Raw genomic sequence first — 19,273 nt, 5'->3', positions numbered from 1 at the left:
TAAGGTGTCCTCCGTAAGCACATAAGACTTCCTATTTCTTGAGCACACACTTTTTTTTTTGAAGCCACAGGGTCTAATTTCATTTCACCAGGTGTCCCCGCTCGTTTTCTTCTCACCTTCATCGCCCCGCGTTTGATCTCCGAGCCACCCTAGGAGAGATGGTGGGGCAGAAACTTCACCTAAGGATGCGCGGCGGGGCGGTGGGGGAAGAGATGGTCAATTAACAAAAGGGTGATGTGGTGAGTGTACACGGGTGTCTGTGTGGGGACAATCAGAGTCGCCCTCTCCAATCTGTGCCGTGGATTTCTCAGTGTGATGGGTTTCCGCACGGAGCCCAGCTCTTCTTTCTGTACGGCGATAAGCACACTTCCTCTCACTGCCTTAGTGAAGAGCTGAAATCAGACAAGCATCCCTAAGTGTAGGGCAGAGAAAAGATGACAGCACTTACGTCTGGACCCCCCCGCCTCCCGCCATCCAGCCATTTGATTTGGGGGAGTGCATCGAACCTTCCTGAGCATCCCTTTCCTTGTTCGTAAAACAATAATATCTGGTTTGTGCCTGCGATAAGGCTGCACTACAGGGTACTCCATAGCATGCTCTCGTTAAAGACGGCATCGTACTCCGTTTAGCTCCACCACCAACTGCCTGTGAGCTTAGAGCCGTCACATCTCTTCTCCGAAACGCATCTACATCCGGAAGGTAAAGCGATCAGACAAACGATCCCTACGAACCCTCTCCAGCTACGATTCTCTCCAGTCTTGCACCCAGGCCTATTTTTCCTGCTAGCCCCGCCCCAGGGGTCTGACCGGATTTCCAGCGTTTACCACAGGATTCCCGAAGATGCTCCAAAGCGCTCCCTCTTACAAGGCTTAGCCTTTCCTCTTTGCAATTGGTTCCCGCAGCCTCCGCCTTCCTCGATCATTTGCCTAAGGCGTCTCGGGGCCCACCCCTTCCCTCCCTCTCCACCAGTGATTGGCATGGCATCCGGCTGGTGCCCGCCCGCCCTTGACTGACAGCTGGACCCCGGCACCGCCCTCAGTCCCCGGGCTGGCTCACTGGGGTGGCTGGGACCGTTAGCTCGCCAGGCTGGCAGGCTCGGGGGCCCAGCTCCGCCGGCGCCCGGGATGGAGACGATGCGAGCCCAGCGGCTGCAGCCCGGCGTCGGCGTCGGCGTCGGCGGGAGAGGCACCCTGCGAGCTCTGCGGCCGGGGGTGACCGGGGCCCCGCCGGGCGCCGCCACACCTCCCGCGGGCCCTCCGCCGGCCCCGCCGCCCCCCGCCCCGCCCCCGCCGCCGCTGCTCCTGCCCGGGGCCGCCGGCCTGCCCCTGCCCCCCGGCGCCGCGGGGAGCCCTGCGGTGCTGCGCGAGGCGGTGGAGGCGGTGGTGAGGAGCTTCGCCAAACACACGCAGGGCTACGGCCGAGGTGAGTGGGGGACTGGCCCCCTGCGGGACACCCTCCGGGCAGGAGCCTGGCTCGCGCCGTCCTCCCGGTGGCTGCGCTTGGCGTCCAGCCTCGCATGCATTTCCTTTAGGGGAGTTTCCTTCTGGACACACACACACACACACACACACACACACACACACACACTGAGTTATTAATGTCTTCTCCAGGGACTCCCTTTTTCAGATGCCGTCCTCTTTTCTTCCCAACTTTTCCTCTGCCAGCCGCAGAACGCCTGCGGGCTTGCGGTTTTAAGGTCCCCCTGCCTTTGAGAACCCGCTCCTATTGTGTGAGATCCCGTCCTTTATCTCAGACCCACGGCGTTTCTCCTCCCTTCCCTTCTCCGTCTCTCCTCTCTGATCTCAGCAATCCCTCTACTCCGTCTCCTCAGACCCGACTTCTTAACTCTTCACGTACTTATCCACACGCCCCCTCCCCCCTGCCACGAAATTTCCAGATCTGCTGGAGAATTTGGTGGTGCTTTCAAAAGACACTCACACTAAGGGTTCCTTTGAATCTGGACCACACCGTCGAGGCGGGCCAGCTTCCTGTGACTTGGTGCCTCATTTTAGTGTCTTAGTTTGGAGCTGCACAACTCGGGCCTCTGTCTGTCTGGCTCTGTGTTCCTGGCCTCTGCCCAGGAACTGAGGATAAATCTCAGGCCTTGGCTCTCTCCATGCTAAATTCTGTGGAAGCGAGCCAGGCAGAAACCCTATTTTGCTTAGAAATCTCCAGCTTAAAGATGCCTAATTTCTGGGAAGAGGGATGTGAAGATTTTCTTTGTTGTTTTTGTTTAGGCAACGTTAACCAATTTCCTGTCAGAGTCCTGGTTCCAAATTCAGAGTTTGGAACAACAAGGAGCGCACAGTGAAGGGTGTGTGACTCAGACCTTAAGCCTGGCATTTCCAACACATCACTTTTGTTTGCTTGATCAGGACCTTCTTGGTCTAAAAGCAACTATATCCTTGCTATTTTAATAGGAGAAAAATTGCACAGCTTTTTTTTTTTTTTTTTAAGATTTGTTTATTTTATGTGTGTGAGTGTTCTATCTGCATTTTACATCTACCGGAAGAGGGAATCAGTTCACATTATAGATGGTTGTTAGCCATCATGTGGTCGCCGGGAATTGAACTGATGACCTTTGGAAGAGCAGACAGTGCTCTTAAACCACTGAGCCATCTCTCCCGCCCATGCACAGCTTTTTTTCTTCTTTCTTTTCAGACTGTTGTCCTCTGTCCCTCCCTCCCTCTTTCCCTCCCTTCCTCTTTCCCTCTCTCCCTCTCTCCCTCCCTCCTTGCTTCCTTGAGGAAGCTGCAGTGAAAAGAGAACAGGCTTCAGAGGCCTGTCACATCCAGCTCCTTTGCGGGAAGGGGCTCATCACTTCAGGGAGCAACAGTTTCTTCGAGGGTGAGGCTATGGATTAGTTATGATTCTGAGCTGACAACTACAGGCAGATGCGCTTTGCTGCCTGCCTGACAGTCTGTGACTACTTACTAACTTCCCTTCGCTCTTTAGCCAGTCTGAACTCCAGCCACGGCTGAGACTCTGTAGGGCACCGGGGATACAAGAGACTTCCCAGATCAGGTCCTAGGTTAACAGAGCTATACAATAGAACTGCCCAGGTCTTTCACTCAATTCCGAGGGCAACGTTTTGCCTGGGGGTGTAGTAGTAGCCAGAAGCAGCTACCCTAAGTTTGAAGAGTTCCTCGTGGAAACTGTTTTATCAACGTTATGGCGAAATGTACCCTCTTTCCTCACCTATGCTTCTCTGCCCTGAAGAGCCTCTGCTTTGGCTTCTAAACTGGGTGTCTGGAAAACCTTTTTAGTTTCCCTAGAAAGGATGAAGGAACAAAGGGATCATGCTGACAGAACCGTCAGGCTTCAGACGCTGTGGTGAGTCCCTTCTTCAGGCTCCCCACCTCCCACCACAGTCTTCTTATTCTTGAGTTTCTCTTTTCCAGTCTGGGTGTCCAGCCAGTGCTGTAGGAGAATTTGGCTCAAAGTCCTTCACCACATGGAAGCACTTACTCTGCTTCAATTAATAGGCAAAGCTGCCCCTGGCAGGTGCCCATATGCCCTTGTGACTGATGGCGTGATATTCAGGGGATGGCTCTATTGCCCTGAGCACAGCTCACTTTGGGCTCCATCCAGGTCCTTCTTTCATCCGGCAATATCTCACACATCATCCCCAAGTCACAGCCTTCATTCTCTTCCTGGCTGCTCTGCGGGTTGGATCTCAGCGCAGATACATGCACACACGCATCACACATACACCACACACCTCCTCATACCGTGCACACACACACACACACACACACACACACACGCACTCACCACACACATATCACAGACACACCCCACACCCCACACACACGCATGCACCCCACGCACACACGTCTCTCTTCTGTTGCTGCCCCTCGGCTGTAGCTTAGTCCTCGCTCCCATTCCGCTACCCGCACCTGCTCAAAAGTCTCACGCTACCGAGCTGTCTATTTTGTTGTGTTTGGTTTTGAGATAAGGTCATGCTATGTAGGCCAGGCCGACATGGAACTCCCCGTGTAGTTCAGGGTTTTGCATTCATGCTGACTCCCCCGCTTAGATTTCCCGACTGCTGGGACTGTGAGCATGCGCCATCCTGCCTGGCTTGCTGTTGGATCTCAAATCACCTCGCAGGCCCTGCCATGCAGTGGCAGGGCGATCTTGGCGGCATGGCTTACTCTTTTTATGCCTCCTATGCTCCATTTATTCATTTAACAAATAATTACTGCTCAGAGGATGCAGTGGCGAACAAGGCCCAGTGTAGCCGTGTAGCCTCCACAGTGTAGTCCACTGCAGAGCCTGTGTGAGGCCTAACGGTGCAGTGTGGGAGAGGGCTTGTCCTGGAGCCGAAAGAATTCTATTTCCTAATCCTGGCTCTGTCACTTCTGCTCTGTTTCTTAGGCTGTATGCTTTTTGCAAAATGGGTTTCATAGCACTTGTCTTCATTTTGTACTTTTTTATGTATGTGGGTGTTTTTTGCCTGCCTGTGGCTGTGTGCTGTGTGCATGCCTGGTGCCCACAAGGTTTTAGAAGAGGGTGTTGGATCCCCAGGGACTGGAGTTACAGATGGTTTTGAGCCACTGTGTGGGACTAGGAATTGAACCTGGTTCCTCTGGAACAAGAACAAGTTCTTTAAATCAGTGAACCATCTCTCCAGCCCCCAAATAAATGAGATTTGTGTAATATTTTCTGCTTAGCTACTCTTTGTCATTACAATCATAGACTCTATTATAATCGTAGACAGTCGTGTTTTCAATTTCTGGAAACATTTGTTAATTTCTTGTTGCTGTCATAGCAGAGTGTCACAGATTTGTGCTGCTGAAGACAGCAGCAATGAAGTGGGTGTGGTAGGGCATGTCTGTGTTCTCACGTGGGGGATGGAAGGAGCATGGGATTCACAGCCGTCCCTGCCCACATGGGGAGCTTGAGGCCAACCTGGGCTATAACAACAGAAGCAGTGTGTTCCTTTAGGGTTCCAGGAGCCAAATGTCAGCATCCGTCACTGGGTCAAGTGGGTGTTAGCGGGGCCCTGCCGGAAAGCCTAGTCTCCTTCGAGCTCTGCAGTGTCTGGCGGCAGCGACATCCCTGAATCCCGATCATGCCCACACTGCTCCTTCTCAGCTTCTGTATTCTGTCAGCTCTCGGCTTCCCCTCACAGCTTCTTTTTAAAATTAGTTTTATTTTTATTTTTTTGAGAAAGGCTCTTACTTGTATAGCTCTAGCTGTCCTGGAACTCATACTATAGATCGGGCTAGCCTCAGACTCAAACAGATCCACTTTCTGCCTCTCTGTGATACCAGTATAGTGTGTGTGTGTGTGTGTGTGTGTGTGTGTGTGTGTGTGTTTCTGCTTGCCTGCCAGACCTGCTTTTCATTCTTATGATGTAAAATTTCTGTAGCCTCCTGGTTTTTTTGAGGAGCTAAGGGAAGGGGAGCGTAGAGCTTGGACCACACCTTTAAGGATGCTGAACACACACTCCTAACAACTGAACTCAGGACCTTCGGAAGAGTAGCCAGTGCTCTTAACCTCTGAGCCACCTCTCCAACCCCACTACTTTGGTCTTTATCTCAACCCAGCATCTGTCAGTAACTCCCACAAAGCATTGCATCTGTCAAACATATGTTTTGTTTATAGCACTTCTTCAAATATCTTATATAAACCATTATGTACACTATTCCTCATTGAAAATATGTTTAAAAAAACACCCCTCCCCCCCCAAAAAAAAACCCAAACTTCTTGGCAGCAGTGGCACATGCCTTTAATCCCATCACTTGGGAGGCAGAGGCAGGTGGACCTCTGAGTTCCAGGCCAGCCTGGTCTACAGAGATAATTCTAGGAGAGCCAGGGTTATGCAGAGAAACCCTGTCTCACAAAACAAAACAGTGAACCAAACACCACCAACAAAACAAAAAACCTATGGGCTGCTCACTTATCCGTGTACAAACTCACACAGTGCACACATGTAGACTTGTTTGTGAGTTTTAGGGTGCCCTTTGAAGCTCAGACATAGACTAGATCTTGGGTTAGGTTTCCCAAAATGGAAAGAACCTTGGCCTTAGGGTATCTAGTTCATGATGCTTTGAGCCCTGCAGCGGGCTGTTTGCCCTTCCTTAGTTCTAGCTGAGCTAGCTGGGCTCCAGCTTCCCCTATTCACAGAGACACTGTGGGTGTCACTCTATGAGCATTTTCAAATGTAGATCACAGTTGATGGCAAAGAAAGAAAGAAAGACAGAAAGAAAAGGAAAGAAAGCAAGAAAAAAAAAACCTGCAGCAAAAACAAATACCTAAAACCCTTTCCCCCAGTCTCTCATTTCATACTCACTATTACTGGAATTAGCTCCAATTTCTGACTTTGAGTAATCATTAAAAAAAAAAAAAGTCCTGTACTCTATGCTTGTGACTGGTGTATCTGAATGTGGGACAGGCATAAGCTTTTGCTTAGGCCCTTCCCCATGGCTGCCTCCCCTCCTCTTCCACTCCATTATTTCCCTGTTGTTCGCATGTTAGGGGAGCTGTCACTGTCTCAGAGGGGGCTGAAAAGATCTCAATGGAGAGAACAAAGATAGTGAAGCTCTCTGGGCAGGAGCAACTTTTGAAGAGCCTTGCCAAGCCCAAGGATGGGCAAGGGAGCCTTTCCTTTCGTGCAATCTCCTGAAAGAAGAGTGAACCTCTGTCAAGTCAGCTACATGTGGGGTATGAGGAAGGGCTCCTGCTGCCTTCCACACCGGCTGCTGCCTGAGGGCTTGTTTTAGTTTGCAACCAAGGCTGTGTGTTTTTCTTTCTATCCTGAATTTTGCTTGTCCCCTCTTCAGGAGCAGAACTGGCTTACCACCCGGGCCCTGCCCCTTCTAGGTCCGTCACCACATTCTCACACAGACCATAACTCCTGTCCCAGCGCAACAGGGATGGTAATGTTCACACATGGGGTGAGATAAGGGATTCCTTCAACGTAAAGATTTCTTGGCTTGGCCAAACCTTTCTTGGAACTACATTGCAGCTCAAGTCTCAAACCTAAGCCTCATTTCTTCCCTGTCTTCCATATATCAGTCCGTCACTGTGCCCTGAAGGCTGTCCCTTCCTCCTCCCACCTCTCCAATAAATCTCCGTGTTCACCTCATCTTAGCATCTTCTTGGCAGACCCAAACTAACACGCTATGAAGAAATGGATGAGTCTTGTGGTGATTGGGAGTGGGGGAGTGGTCGTGTTGCAAGGTACTGGAAGGCATGTGTGATGACTGAGGAGGCTCCAGTTGAAGCCTTTTGAAAAGCGTGGAGCCCCGGAGCCAGCGATGCATTCCAAAGCTGAACTAGCCAGATTCCCCTTTCTATGTCAAATGCATTGTGTCGACTCTCACTCTAACAAGGCCAGGCTCACTCTGGCCACTGCCTCATTTGGCGGCTACATCCCGCATTTCTCATGTCTTCACCTTTCTCTGGCCACAGTGGTCTTTTATCTGGTGTTTGCTATGCCTCCTGCCCTCTCAGAGCCTTTCTACCCAGAATTCTTTACACCAGAACCATTCTCTTACCCTTTGCCTGATCATGCTTAGCCTAGGCATCACCCCTCAAGGTAGCTTTTTTGATCTTACCACTGAACGAGGGCTCAATGTGGTGGTGCACACCACTCATCCCGGCACAGGGGGAACAGGGGGCACAGAGGGCAGGCAGGTCTGCGATACTACACAGTGAGATCCTGTCTCAAAAAACAAAACCAACCAAAGAATGGAGCAACCGACCAACCAATCAACCAACCAATCCCAAACCCCTTGAAAACACTGTAACACTTCTCAGAGTTGCAGCTGTCTCCAACACTTGAGATTATGTGGCTGATGCCTTTCCCCATCTTTACGATGTAGCCCAAAAGAAAGGGAGCCCTTCTCTCGGCCCAGAGTCTAGCTCACAGTCACAGAGCAGACACCAGTAAGATATTTGTTGGATGACTGAGCCCAAACACCAGGGAGTGCTCTAGAATACTGTGTCATACCTGGAGTTTTATGTTACCTGCTTACAGCTAGTAAGTTAGCAGGTTTCTATTTAACAAATGCTGGAAGTCACAGGATTTCTGAATCCAAGATAATGGACTTTGTGACTCGGCACAGCCAGAAGCAGGAACCTCAGCATTCTTCTCCCTACATCTGATGCCGAAGGCTCAGGTGGATGCTTGCACAGGCTGTGGGTCGCATCATGACAGAGGAACGTTCCATTTTAAAATAAGTGCCAAGTGAGCTTGTTCTTTTTATTTACCTTTGTCATCATCATCATTAATTTTGTGAGACAAGGTCCCACTCGCAGTAGCCCAGGCTTTCTTGGAATTCACTGTGTCCAGTGCCTCCCCTGCTGGCCTCAGTCTTGAGGCAGTCCTGTCGCCTCAGCCTTGTGACTGCTGGGAACAGAGGTGTGAACCCCTATGCTGGCAGCAAGCTTGCACTGTCTTGTGGGAATCATTGCATCCCTCTCCCTGCAAACATGGTCCTGGGAAGTGGCCCACAGGGAACAAATTAAAAACAAAATTATGTGACCATGAAACTAAGATAACCAGAGTTTTGTTAATGTGTGTACACATGATGGTGTGTGCGCTGGTGCACTCCCACGTGTGTGTCATGAGGCCAGGGGCATCTTCCAGCATCTTCCCTGTTCGTGAGACGGGGTCTCTCGCTGAGCCTAGAGCTCCTTTTTCTGTCTAGGCTGGTTGGCCAGTGAGCCCAGGGACCTGTCTGCACCCAACTCCCCCGTCCCCAGCACCAGGGTTACACATGTGCCTCATCGTACCGGCTTTCACATGGGTGCTAGGGGTCCAAACCCGGGTCCTCATGACTGCACAGCGATTGCTTTATCCACAAGAACCATCCTCCTAGCCCCTCCCCTTCTCTTAGGGTTTTCATTGCTGTCATAAAACAGCGTGACCAAAAGCAACTCAGGGAGGAAAGGGTTTATTTCAGCTTACAGTTCCACATTACAGTCTGTCACTGAGGGAAGTCAAGGCATTTATTAGTCAGGGTTCTCTAGAGTAACAAAGCTTATAGAATGAATGAATGAATGAATGAATGAATGAATGAGTCTATCTGTCTATCTGTCTCTCTAGGGGATTTATTAGAATGATTGGCTGTGGTTCAGCTAATCAAACAGTGGCTGGCTATGAATGCCAAGTCCAAGAATCCAGAAGTTGCTCAGTCCATGAGGCTGGATGTCTCAGCTAGTCTTGAATAGATGCTGGAATCCCAAAGACGTAGGCTGTAATGCCAGTGAAGGAAAAACACAGCAAAAGGAGTTGTTGGTGGACAGATGGCTCAGTTGTGAAGAGTACTGACAGTTCTTCCAGAGGACCCAGGTTCAATTCCCAGCACCCACAGAGCAGCTCACAACTGGCTGTAACTCCAAGATCCAACACCCTTACACAGACATACATGCAGGCAAAACATCAGTGCACATCAAATAAAATACTTTAAAAATATCTCTCACTGGGCACTCTCCATTTTTTAATTTTTACTCAATTCTAGATGTGTAGTCAAATTGACAAGCACGAACCTATCAGGACCCCGGAGGCAGGAGCTGATGCAGAGGCCATGGAGGAGTGTTGCTCACTGGATTGGTCCACATGGCTTGTGAGGCCTTCTTTCTTATACAGCTCAGGACCACCTGCCCAGGAGTGGCCCCACCCGCAATGGATGGACTCTCAGACACAAATTGTCAATCAAGAAAATGCCCTATAGATTTGCCGACAGGCCAGTCCTGTGGAGACATTTTCTCCATTCCTATCCCTTCTCTCCAGAGGATCCTACCTTGTGCCAAGTTGACATAAACTAGGCAGCGCAGCCTTAGACTTCTGCCTCAGCTTCCCAAGTGCTGGGATTCCAGGTGTGTGCCACCACACCCAGCTGAGCCTGCTTTTCCTCCCATGGCCTGCGGGTTCACTAGTTCATAGCCTTCAGAAAGAAGACGCTGGAATTATTTGTATGTTATGTGTGGGTATTTTGCCTGTGCATAAGTCTGTGTGTCACCCGTGTGCCTGTGGAGGCCAGAAGGTGGCACCGGATCCCAGGGAACTACTGCTATAGACTACTATGAGCCAACGTGTGGGCAATAGAACCCTAGTCCTCTGGAAGAGGAGCCAGTGTGCTTAACCCCTGAGCCATCTCTCCAGCCCTGGCATAGTTATTTAACCCTTCTGTGTCTTATACGTCAGCTCTATGATGAAAGGACCTGCCTCATAAGGTTGTCATGATTAGTGGGTAAAGCGCCTATGGGAATGACTGACTATGGGAACTGTTTCCTCTGTCATGGGTGTCATTGTCCCAGCCGGCAGGTTGTACTTTACCCCACAGAAGTAAGTGCTGGCTAATCTTGGAAACTGCCTGCAGTTTGGTCTCCAGCACCAGTCAAAGGATAACGCAGGGGTTCTTAGTGTCCTGTGACATCGGGAATACAGGGATATAAAAATAGCTGTACAAACCAAACATTTCCTGCTAGTAAACCAGAAGTAAATGTTCAAACAGCTCTTTAGGTTTAGGAGGTGGCTCCGTGGGTAGAGTAGTTATCACACTAGTGTGAGGACCAGAGTTTAGATTTGAAGAACTCGTGGAAAGGTGGGCGCCGCACCTGTGGCAAGACGGTGATGGAGACAACATCCCAGGAAGCTCGCAGACCAGCTATGTGGCCTGGCAGTGACGACCAAGAAGCCCTGCCTCATCAAGGCCGATACAAGGGTGATAGCTAGATTGATCACGTGTGTTGTGACGAGTGCACACCTTCAGTCACACACAGACACGCAGACACACAAATGCAGAATAAAAGTTCTTTACTATACATATAATTGTCCCATTTATTATGAGGTAGATGTACTTGTTTTTGTGTGTGGATGTTTTTATTTGTTGGTTTTCTTTAAGATGGGGTTTCTCTGTGTAGCCCTGGCTGCCCAGGAACCTGCTCTGAAGACCAGGCTGGCCTCCATCTGAAAGACCTGCCTGCCTCTGCCTTCCGAGTGCTGGGATTAAGGCGTGCGCCACCACCACCCAATATTTTTATTTCTTTTAACATTTATTTGCTTATATTTATTTCTTAATGAAGTAAACCTTGGCTGAGCCTCTGATCTGTGGATGTCGAGCACCGTCAACGTTGTCAAAGTTTATTAACACTTTGACTATCAGCATCAATACTGAGGATGCTGCTTTGCTTAGTGGCTAGTACAGAACACTCTAAGTAGTGTAGGGCCATTTCAGAAATTGTCGACAGCTATGCCCTGGGCTGAAGTTCGCAACTCCAGTTCGGGGGACTCGATGCCCTTTCCTGGTTCCATAGGCTCCTGCACACACATGGTGTCTTTAAAAAAGAAAACTGTTTTAATCACATGCCAAAATTCACATAAGAATTAAAATTGTGCTTATTTATTTATTCATTTATTTATTTATTTTGAGGTGTGTATGGTGCTCAGTCATGGCATTCATGGAGGTCAGAGAACAATTCCAGGGGGTCCGTTCTCTTCCTTTACATGGATTTCAGGAATGGAACTATTTTCCAGGCTTAAACAGAGTCATCTTGGTGGCCACCCCCTATCTCTCTCTATCTCTGGCTCTATCTGTTCTATCTATTGCTTTTTTAAAAGCAAACATTGTGGGGATAGGGAGATGGCTGACCAGGCCCGGGTTGGGTTTCCAGCACCTACATGGTGTCCCTCAACCACCCGAACTCCAGTTCCAGTGGATCTGCTATGTGCTTCTGACCCTCCACCAGCCCCCACAGGTGTGGTGCTCAGGCCTCCATGAGGCCAAACACGCATATACATAAAAGGAAATAAATAATCCAAAAATGCACTAATTTGACCTTTACATTCTGGGACATGGTGATGGGAAAATATTAAGTCTTTTTTTTTTTTTTCTATAATTAAACTATTACACTTTCGTAAGATCTGGAAACTTTGTCCCAGAGACACAACTCATGCTGTGCTCCAATCTGAGCAGACGATTTCGGTCGTCTCCGTGGCAGCGTGAAGCACCAAGGCGGCATCGCCGCTGCACTGTCAGAAACACCCTGGGTTCGTTTCACAGTTGAGTTTGAACTCATTTTCGGTTACAGCACATCCAGAAGCCTTTAACTGTCCCCGTTTTCCACGATCACATTTATTTACCCGACTGCATGTAAGGCCACAGCCCCATAGCTAGGAGGGAAGCCCATCTTTGGCGTGCTGATTTATCTGTGTACTATCTGCGTTCCGTTTATCTGATTACTGATACATGTTTTTAAGTAATGACGAGGAGCAAGCAGGTTGGGGTGGACACCTGAGGTCCAGTGCCCTCCAAGCTGTTCTCTGTGCTGAGCTGCCTGCCTCTCTTGCAGTGAATGTGGTGGAGGCCCTGCAGGAATTCTGGCAGATGAAGCAGTCCCGGGGCGCAGACTTGAAGAATGGGGCTCTGGTGGTCTATGAGATGGTTCCTTCCAATAGCCCTCCCTACGTCTGCTATGTCACTCTGCCGGGGGGAAGCTGCTTTGGGAGTTTCCAGGTAAGAGTTGCAAGGTGTTAAGGATAAGTGTGTAAGAGCTAATAAGGACTCTATTACTTTGGCTATTACCTCTGCCTGATGTCACATAGTTAAGGGCTAACTCACTCCGGGCAAATCCTTTGACAAGCGTCTGAGGCTCATGAGGTCACAGAGGAGCCTCTTCACTCAGCACACTTTGTTTCAGCCCTCAACTCAAACTCGTTTCAACTATCAAATGATGTTCTGTCTTACTGTCTCAGACGCCCAGCTCCCAACCCGTGCATTAATCTGGCTTCCATGGCGCATTCCAACTTCATTTCTTCTTTATGTGTTTTGCCAGCTTGTGTGCCTGTGTAGTACATCTGTGGAGTGCCCAGATGCCCTGGAACTGAAGTACCAGATGGTTCTGAGCTGCTATGTGGGTGCTGGGAATCAAACCCAAGTCCTGTGGAAGAGCAGCCAGTGCTCCCAACCACTGAGCCATATCTCCATCTCTGATTTAATTTATTATTATTATTATTTGATTTTTGAGACAGGGTTTCTCTGTGACAACCCTGGCTGTCCTAGAACTCACTTCGGAGACTAGGCTGGCCTCAAGCTCAGAGACCTGCCTGTCTTTGTCTCTGAGTGCTGCCACCACCCCCTGGCTCTGATTTTATTTTTAATTACATGTGTATGCCTGTGTGTGTGTTGGGGGAACGTGTCAGTGCAGGTGCCACTGGAAGCTGAAGATGATAGTACATCCCCCGGGGCTGGGGTTACAGGGGATTGTAAATCTCGTGATGTGGTTCTCAGTCCTCTAAAGAGCAAGAAGTGCTCCATCCTCTCCTCCTTCCCTTCTTCCCTCCCTACTTCTTCCCTTCCTCCCTCCCTCCCTTCTCCTCCTCCTTCTTTTTAAAGACAGGATTTCGTATGACCCCTCCTGCCTCCATCTCCCAAGTGCTGGAATTATTGGCATAGCTCTATCAGGCCCTATTTATGTAGTGCTTGCGGGCTGATCCTAGGGCCTCCTGCATACCAGGCAAACACTCTACAACTGAGCTACAGCCCTCGCCCCTGGGTGACTTTGGTTCTAAGGTTTTCCTATTGCTAAGGTTCTATACAGATATGAGTGACTGACAATGGAGAAAAGAGTAATCACTTTTACAGGAAAGTGAGAAATTACAGAGTATGAGGGGATGGTTCAGTCATGAAGAGCACTGGCTGCTCTTTCAGCTGGCCAAGTTGAGATCCCAGCAGTCACAGCAGACAGCTCACAACCACTTGTATCTCCAACTACAGGGGAATCTGACACTCTTTTCTGGCCTCCACTGACACACACGCGTGCGCGCGTGCACACACACACACACACACACACACACACACACACACAAGAGCTTAGGTGCACAAAAAACAAAACAAAAAACAGACTTATAAAAATCTTTAAGATTTTTATATAGCTGTAGCTATATCAGGAATTGATTTTTTTTTTTTTTTTCCTTTTCAGACAGAAAGGCAGCCTTCCAAATGTCATCTTAAGAGTCTGGATGGGAATTTAAAGAAGATAATAGTTTTTATGTGCTTGTGTTACCTTTAGCTAAGGTCAAAGCCCTTCTGTTTCCACAGCACCTTGGGCTTCCCCATCACATGACTTACACTGTATCATTACTGATGGTCTCTCCAACAGTTCCGACTGGGTCTTTTTTCTGCTCTGTGTATATGTGTGTACATACACATAGGGTTGAACCCAGGGCCTTAAAACCTTGTTCTGTCTTGTTCAGAATTAAAAACCTGCCACTCTGAGGCCACAAATAAATGACAATTTATCTGTTGCATTTATAAAAGTCACTGTAGCTCAGCTCTTGCCTCAAACAGAAAGCTCTAAGGAAACCTTGTTCATTCATTCATTCATTCATAGACAGGGTCTCTAGTCCTGGCTGTCCTGGACTCACTATGCACAACAGGCTCACCCTGAACCCATGGACATCTGCCTGCCTCTGCCTTGGAGCGCTGGGGCTAAAGGTGTACGCCACCACGCCTGGCATGAAAGCTTTGTTTTAAATCAGATGACTAAGTGGTTTGGCTCAATGCTTGAGACATATCAGATAAAGAGATTTCGGTCTGACTAAGGTTTACACTTAGTTTTCTGTTTTCATGTATGTGCTGTGCACACGTGTGCCGGGTACACACGTGCATGTGGAGTCCTGAGGTTGATGCGGGGAAACATCGTCTCGGAGTCTCAGCCACTTGGCAAACATGGCTGGTCTTGCCAGCCAGCCCGCTGTGGGGACCCCATCTCTGGTGTTCCGAGGCTGGACTCAGGAGACATGTGGACTCTAGAGTCTGGGACCTAGCTTCTGGCTTTCACTGTGCACACACCCTTTTCTTTACTGAATAACATGGCTCCTTCTCATCCTGGGTCAGAAAGAAACCATTATTGCACTTTGACTTGTTATTTTCTGAAAGTCAAATTATCTGTTCTTGGCCTCTTTTAGCTTATTATTTTATGTCCACTCTGGCAGGTGAAATTTTCCTGGTGGTTTTCTTCACGGATGACTTTTTCAGTAGTAGACTTTATGGGATAAAGTAAGTGGTTAGCAGGCTGGAAATAATGGAGAAATAGAGAAACTAAAGAAACAAAAAGCCCTCAAGCTCCATATGCTTTCTCTGAGGGAACTGCTCACTAAAGGAAGTTAGGAGAAATCAATGACAGTTGAGTGACATTTCCCACACTCCCTTTGAAAACTGAAACCCCAGGTTAATATGGTGACTCACACCTTCAATCCCAGCACTCAGGAAGCAGAGGGATCTCTGTGTGTTCAAGGCCAGCCTGGTCTACATAGTGAGTTCCAGAACAGCCAGGGCTACAGAGACCTTGTCTCAAAAAAACCAGAAAGCTACACTGCTCCCCTTAACTGTGAATGACAGGTATAGAGGCACCTGATAAAGACTAGTTATAGCAGAATACTGTGAACATCAGAACTGCCCTGATAGTGTGTTGGTTACTGCTTAAAAACAACTTGTTTCCCTTGCTCTCCTCAGTCAGCATCCCTTCTCTTAGCGACCATCTTCCTTGCATCTACTGTGGGTAAAATAGACATCGTCAGACCCTACCGCGGTAGCTCCTTTGGTTTGCTACAGAAAATGCTAAGAGTTTAGCTAAGAGCAAAGTACAAGAATCCCAGATGGCTGCTTCTAACAGGCCACAGCCTTGTTTCAGTCTTGGGTTATCTAGAATTCGAGACCCTTGCTGAGAAGCTGCTTCTGAGTAATTAGTCTGCTGACAGTTTCAATAGAAGCATTTTCCATGTCTTATGGTTATCCGCTGACTTCAGCAGCCTTCCTAGCTCTGCATTCAATTTAGTATGAGCTAGTCATCTCTAACTCTTTAATGACTTCAGGATGTTGAGTCAAAATTATGTTTCCAAACACCCCAGCCATTTTTCAGTGAAGCTTCGGAAAGTGTGATGAACGCAACTGATTCATCCATGGTGTCCAAATGTCTTCCTCCTCAGCCTCATCCTTCCTGCTGTTTCTTCCTCCTGCTTAGATGCACACGTGTATATATTCTCACTCTTTCTCCCCTGCCTAGTTTTGCCCCACAAAAGCTGAGGCCCGGCGAAGTGCTGCAAAGATTGCCCTAATGAACTCCGTGTTTAATGAACACCCGTCCCGAAGAATTACTGATGAGTTTATTGAGAAGAGTGTCTCAGAGGCCCTGGCATCTTTCAACGTAAGGAACTTGAAAATGGAAGGAGGGCGAGTGGGGGATGGGGAAAGCAGTGAACCCATGCATTTTCCTTCTTTTCTCTCCACATTTCTTATTTTATTGTTTTGTGTACATGGGTGTTTTGCCTACATGTTTGTCTATGTACCACACACATGCGGTGCCCAGAAGGCAGATGAGCATCCAACCCCTGGGATTGGAGTTCTAGGTGGTTCTGAGCTATGTGGGTGCTGGGGATTGGACCTTGGTCATTTGGGAGAGTAGCCAGTGCTCATAACCACAGAACCATGGCTGCAACCCTTCTGTCTGCATTTCTATTCTTTTTGCTTTATTCATTTTGTGTGTGTGTGTGATTTGCTCCATGTCTGTCTTTAATTCTGTATTTGTTTATGTTTATTGATTTGTCTGTTTGTGGTTTTTTGTTATCTAGATACTTTTAATTCAAGCTTTGTGGAATTAAAAAGTATTTTTATAATGACAGTCATATGAGTTCCAGCATAATCAGGGCCATAGAGAGAACCTCAAACAAAGAAATAAAAATAATAAAATTCTCTATCGCTAGGCAGGGATGACACACACCTTTAATCCCAGCACTCAGGAAGCTAAATCCAGCCTGGTCTACAGAGTGAGTTCTAGGACAGCCAGAACTACAAAGTGAAACTGTCTCAAAAATGAAACGAAGCAAAATTAAAATGGGGGGACCCCCCCAAATCAGTCTCCGGCCTCCACGCTAGTGTACACACACAGAATACGCTCTTAACCTATTTATTTTTATCTTAGTGTGACAACCGGAAAATTTAAAATTAAACATGTGGGAGCTAGAAAAATGGCTGAGCAGCTAAGAGCACTCGTTTCTAGAGCTCAGTTCCCAACATCAGGCAGGCTGCCTGTAACTGCAGCTCCAAGGGGACCTGCTGCCTTCCTCTGGCCTCTGCTGCCATCCACAAACCACACACACACACACACACACACACACTAAAACAATCTTAAAATAATTAGCTATGTGGCTCATGAAGTGCTGGGATGAGTTAGGAAAAGCATTGGCCTTGCAAGCAGGAGAGCCTTAGTTTGAACCCCAAACCCAGTTAACATGGTGTGGGAGCTCACGTGTGTGCAGGCCCTGAGCCCTAGGGAGCTTAGTTGTCGGGCCTCAGACAAACAGCGCTCCATCTCAAAGGAGGGGCTCAGGGCTCCTGAGGACTAACACTTGAGCTCAGCCTTTGGCCTCTAGAGGTGTGCACACACATGCATAATCATGTGACTAAGGCCTGTTAGATAGCACTGACTGAATTCTACCTGTCTTTTTCTTGCCTGTTACCAGGGTAACAGAGAGGAAGCGGACAACCCCAACACAGGGATTGGTGCTTTCCGATTCATGCTGGAATCCAACAAGGGCAAGTCAATGCTGGAGTTCCAGGTACAGCCCCACTTTTGCGGAGAGTGTGATGCCACCCACTAATCTTTACCTCTTTATTCACGGAGAGACGGCAGGAAGATTTTCGCAGCACAGCCAGCTCGCTTACCCCGGGGCAGCACACCTGAGTTGGTGATTGGATGCCTCCACACATATGATTTGTGAGAAGTGCTCCCTGTGACTGATACAGTACCCTGACCTAAAATCACTCTCCTGTAGCAGTCAGGATCCTCCAGAGAAAAAGACCGATAGGACGCACACATACAGTTCATTAGTGGCCGATAGGCTGTGGTCTGACTTTTCCAACAATGGCTGTCTCCCAGAATCCAGTAGTTATTCAGTCCGCAAGGCTTGATGTCTCAGCTTGTCTCCAGTATTCCAGAATCTTCCTCCTTCCATGTCCTTTATATAGGCTGCTACAAGGTGTGGCCCAGATATAAAGGTGTGTGTGTGTTCCCGCCTCAAAGGATCCAATCAAGCAAAATCCCTCACAGGCGTACCCAGCAGCCTGGGTTTTAGTTAATTCTAGAAGTTATCAAGTTGACAAACAAAAATAGCCTCCACACTGGTATTTGTTATCTTCTTCCCTCAGGAGCTAATGACAGTTTTTCAGCTGCTGCACTGGAATGGCAGCCTGAAGGCCATGAGGGAAAGACAGTGCTCTCGGCAGGTAAGTCAGCTGAGGAAAAAGGGCTTTTTATCCCCCTCAGCTACGGACTATTGAAGCCCTTATTCCAGCATCCTCTTTGCTTTTGCATTCTTTTGTCTTCTGTTTTTGCTTTTGGAGACAGGGTTTCTCTGTGTAGCGCTAGAACTCAGAGATGTGCCTGCCTCTGCCTCCTGCAGGCATCTGGCCTGCTCTTGTATTCTTGCTGTTTGAATGTTACTGTGGTCTTTTTGCCTTGTTTCTCCATCATGAAGTTTCCCTTAAGAAACTCGCTGGTTGAGCTGGGCTGGGTAGATTATACCTTTGATCCCACCACTTAGGAGGCAGATCTCCGAGTGCTAGCTAGTTCCCTGTTAGCTCGTACTACCTAGTGAGACCCTGTCTCAAAACAAAACAAAGTGATCTCTGTGCTCCTCTCCCTGACTAGGAGGTATTGGCTCATTATTCACATCGGGCCCTGGATGATGATATCCGCCACCAGATGGCTCTGGACTGGGTGAGCCGGGAGCAGAGCGTGCCAGGAGCACTGTCAAGAGAGCTGGCCTCCACTGAGCGGGAGCTGGATGAAGCCCGGCTGGCAGGCAAGGAGCTGCGCTTCCACAAGGAGAAGAAAGACATCCTCATGCTGGCCGCCGGGCAGCTGGGCAACATGCATTCCTCCAGCTGCTGAGCTCCCGCCCCTACTCACCATGCTCTTTGGGCCCTGATTTTGTATGTCTCCTTTCTAAGACGTAGGATGATTTCTGTATATACTTTCTCAATTTTATACTTTAAAATATAGATATATATGTATAAATTCTACACCTGGATCCCTGTTTGCTAAGAGATCCCTTTTCTAACTTCCGGTTTGGGGAGGGCGTTAGTTTTGAAAGGCCACTATTGCCTTTTAGAGCTTGGCTAGCTCTTGTACACTCAGATTAACCAGTCACTAACATGTACTGCTGAAACAAGTCACTTCAGCAGCACGGCACAACCTGCTGCGCGGTCATCTGTCTTTTAAAACAGCAGACAGGTGTGATGACTCGTGGCCGCCA

At 48.5% G+C, this 19,273-nt stretch overlaps 1 protein-coding gene across 1 annotated transcript; it reads left to right on the top strand.

The window, feature by feature from the left end:
* Positions 1-1,047: 1,047 nt before the first annotated feature.
* On the top strand, positions 1,048-19,040 carry Lix1l (limb and CNS expressed 1 like). The gene is made up of 6 exons (XM_055603835.1): positions 1,048-1,422; positions 12,310-12,473; positions 16,024-16,164; positions 17,480-17,575; positions 18,165-18,242; positions 18,667-19,040. Exons 1-6 carry the CDS (start codon positions 1,125-1,127, stop codon positions 18,907-18,909), a joined length of 1,020 nt encoding a protein of 339 aa, XP_055459810.1. The 5' UTR covers positions 1,048-1,124; the 3' UTR covers positions 18,910-19,040.
* The last annotated feature ends 233 nt before the right edge of the window (positions 19,041-19,273 follow it).

The sequence above is a fragment of the Psammomys obesus genome, unplaced genomic scaffold (assembly GCF_907164565.1).
Source record: "Psammomys obesus unplaced genomic scaffold, mPsaObe1.curated_primary_1811, whole genome shotgun sequence".
Taxonomy (NCBI): domain Eukaryota; kingdom Metazoa; phylum Chordata; class Mammalia; order Rodentia; family Muridae; genus Psammomys; species Psammomys obesus.
This window is presented reverse-complemented; position numbering and strand designations above follow the sequence as displayed.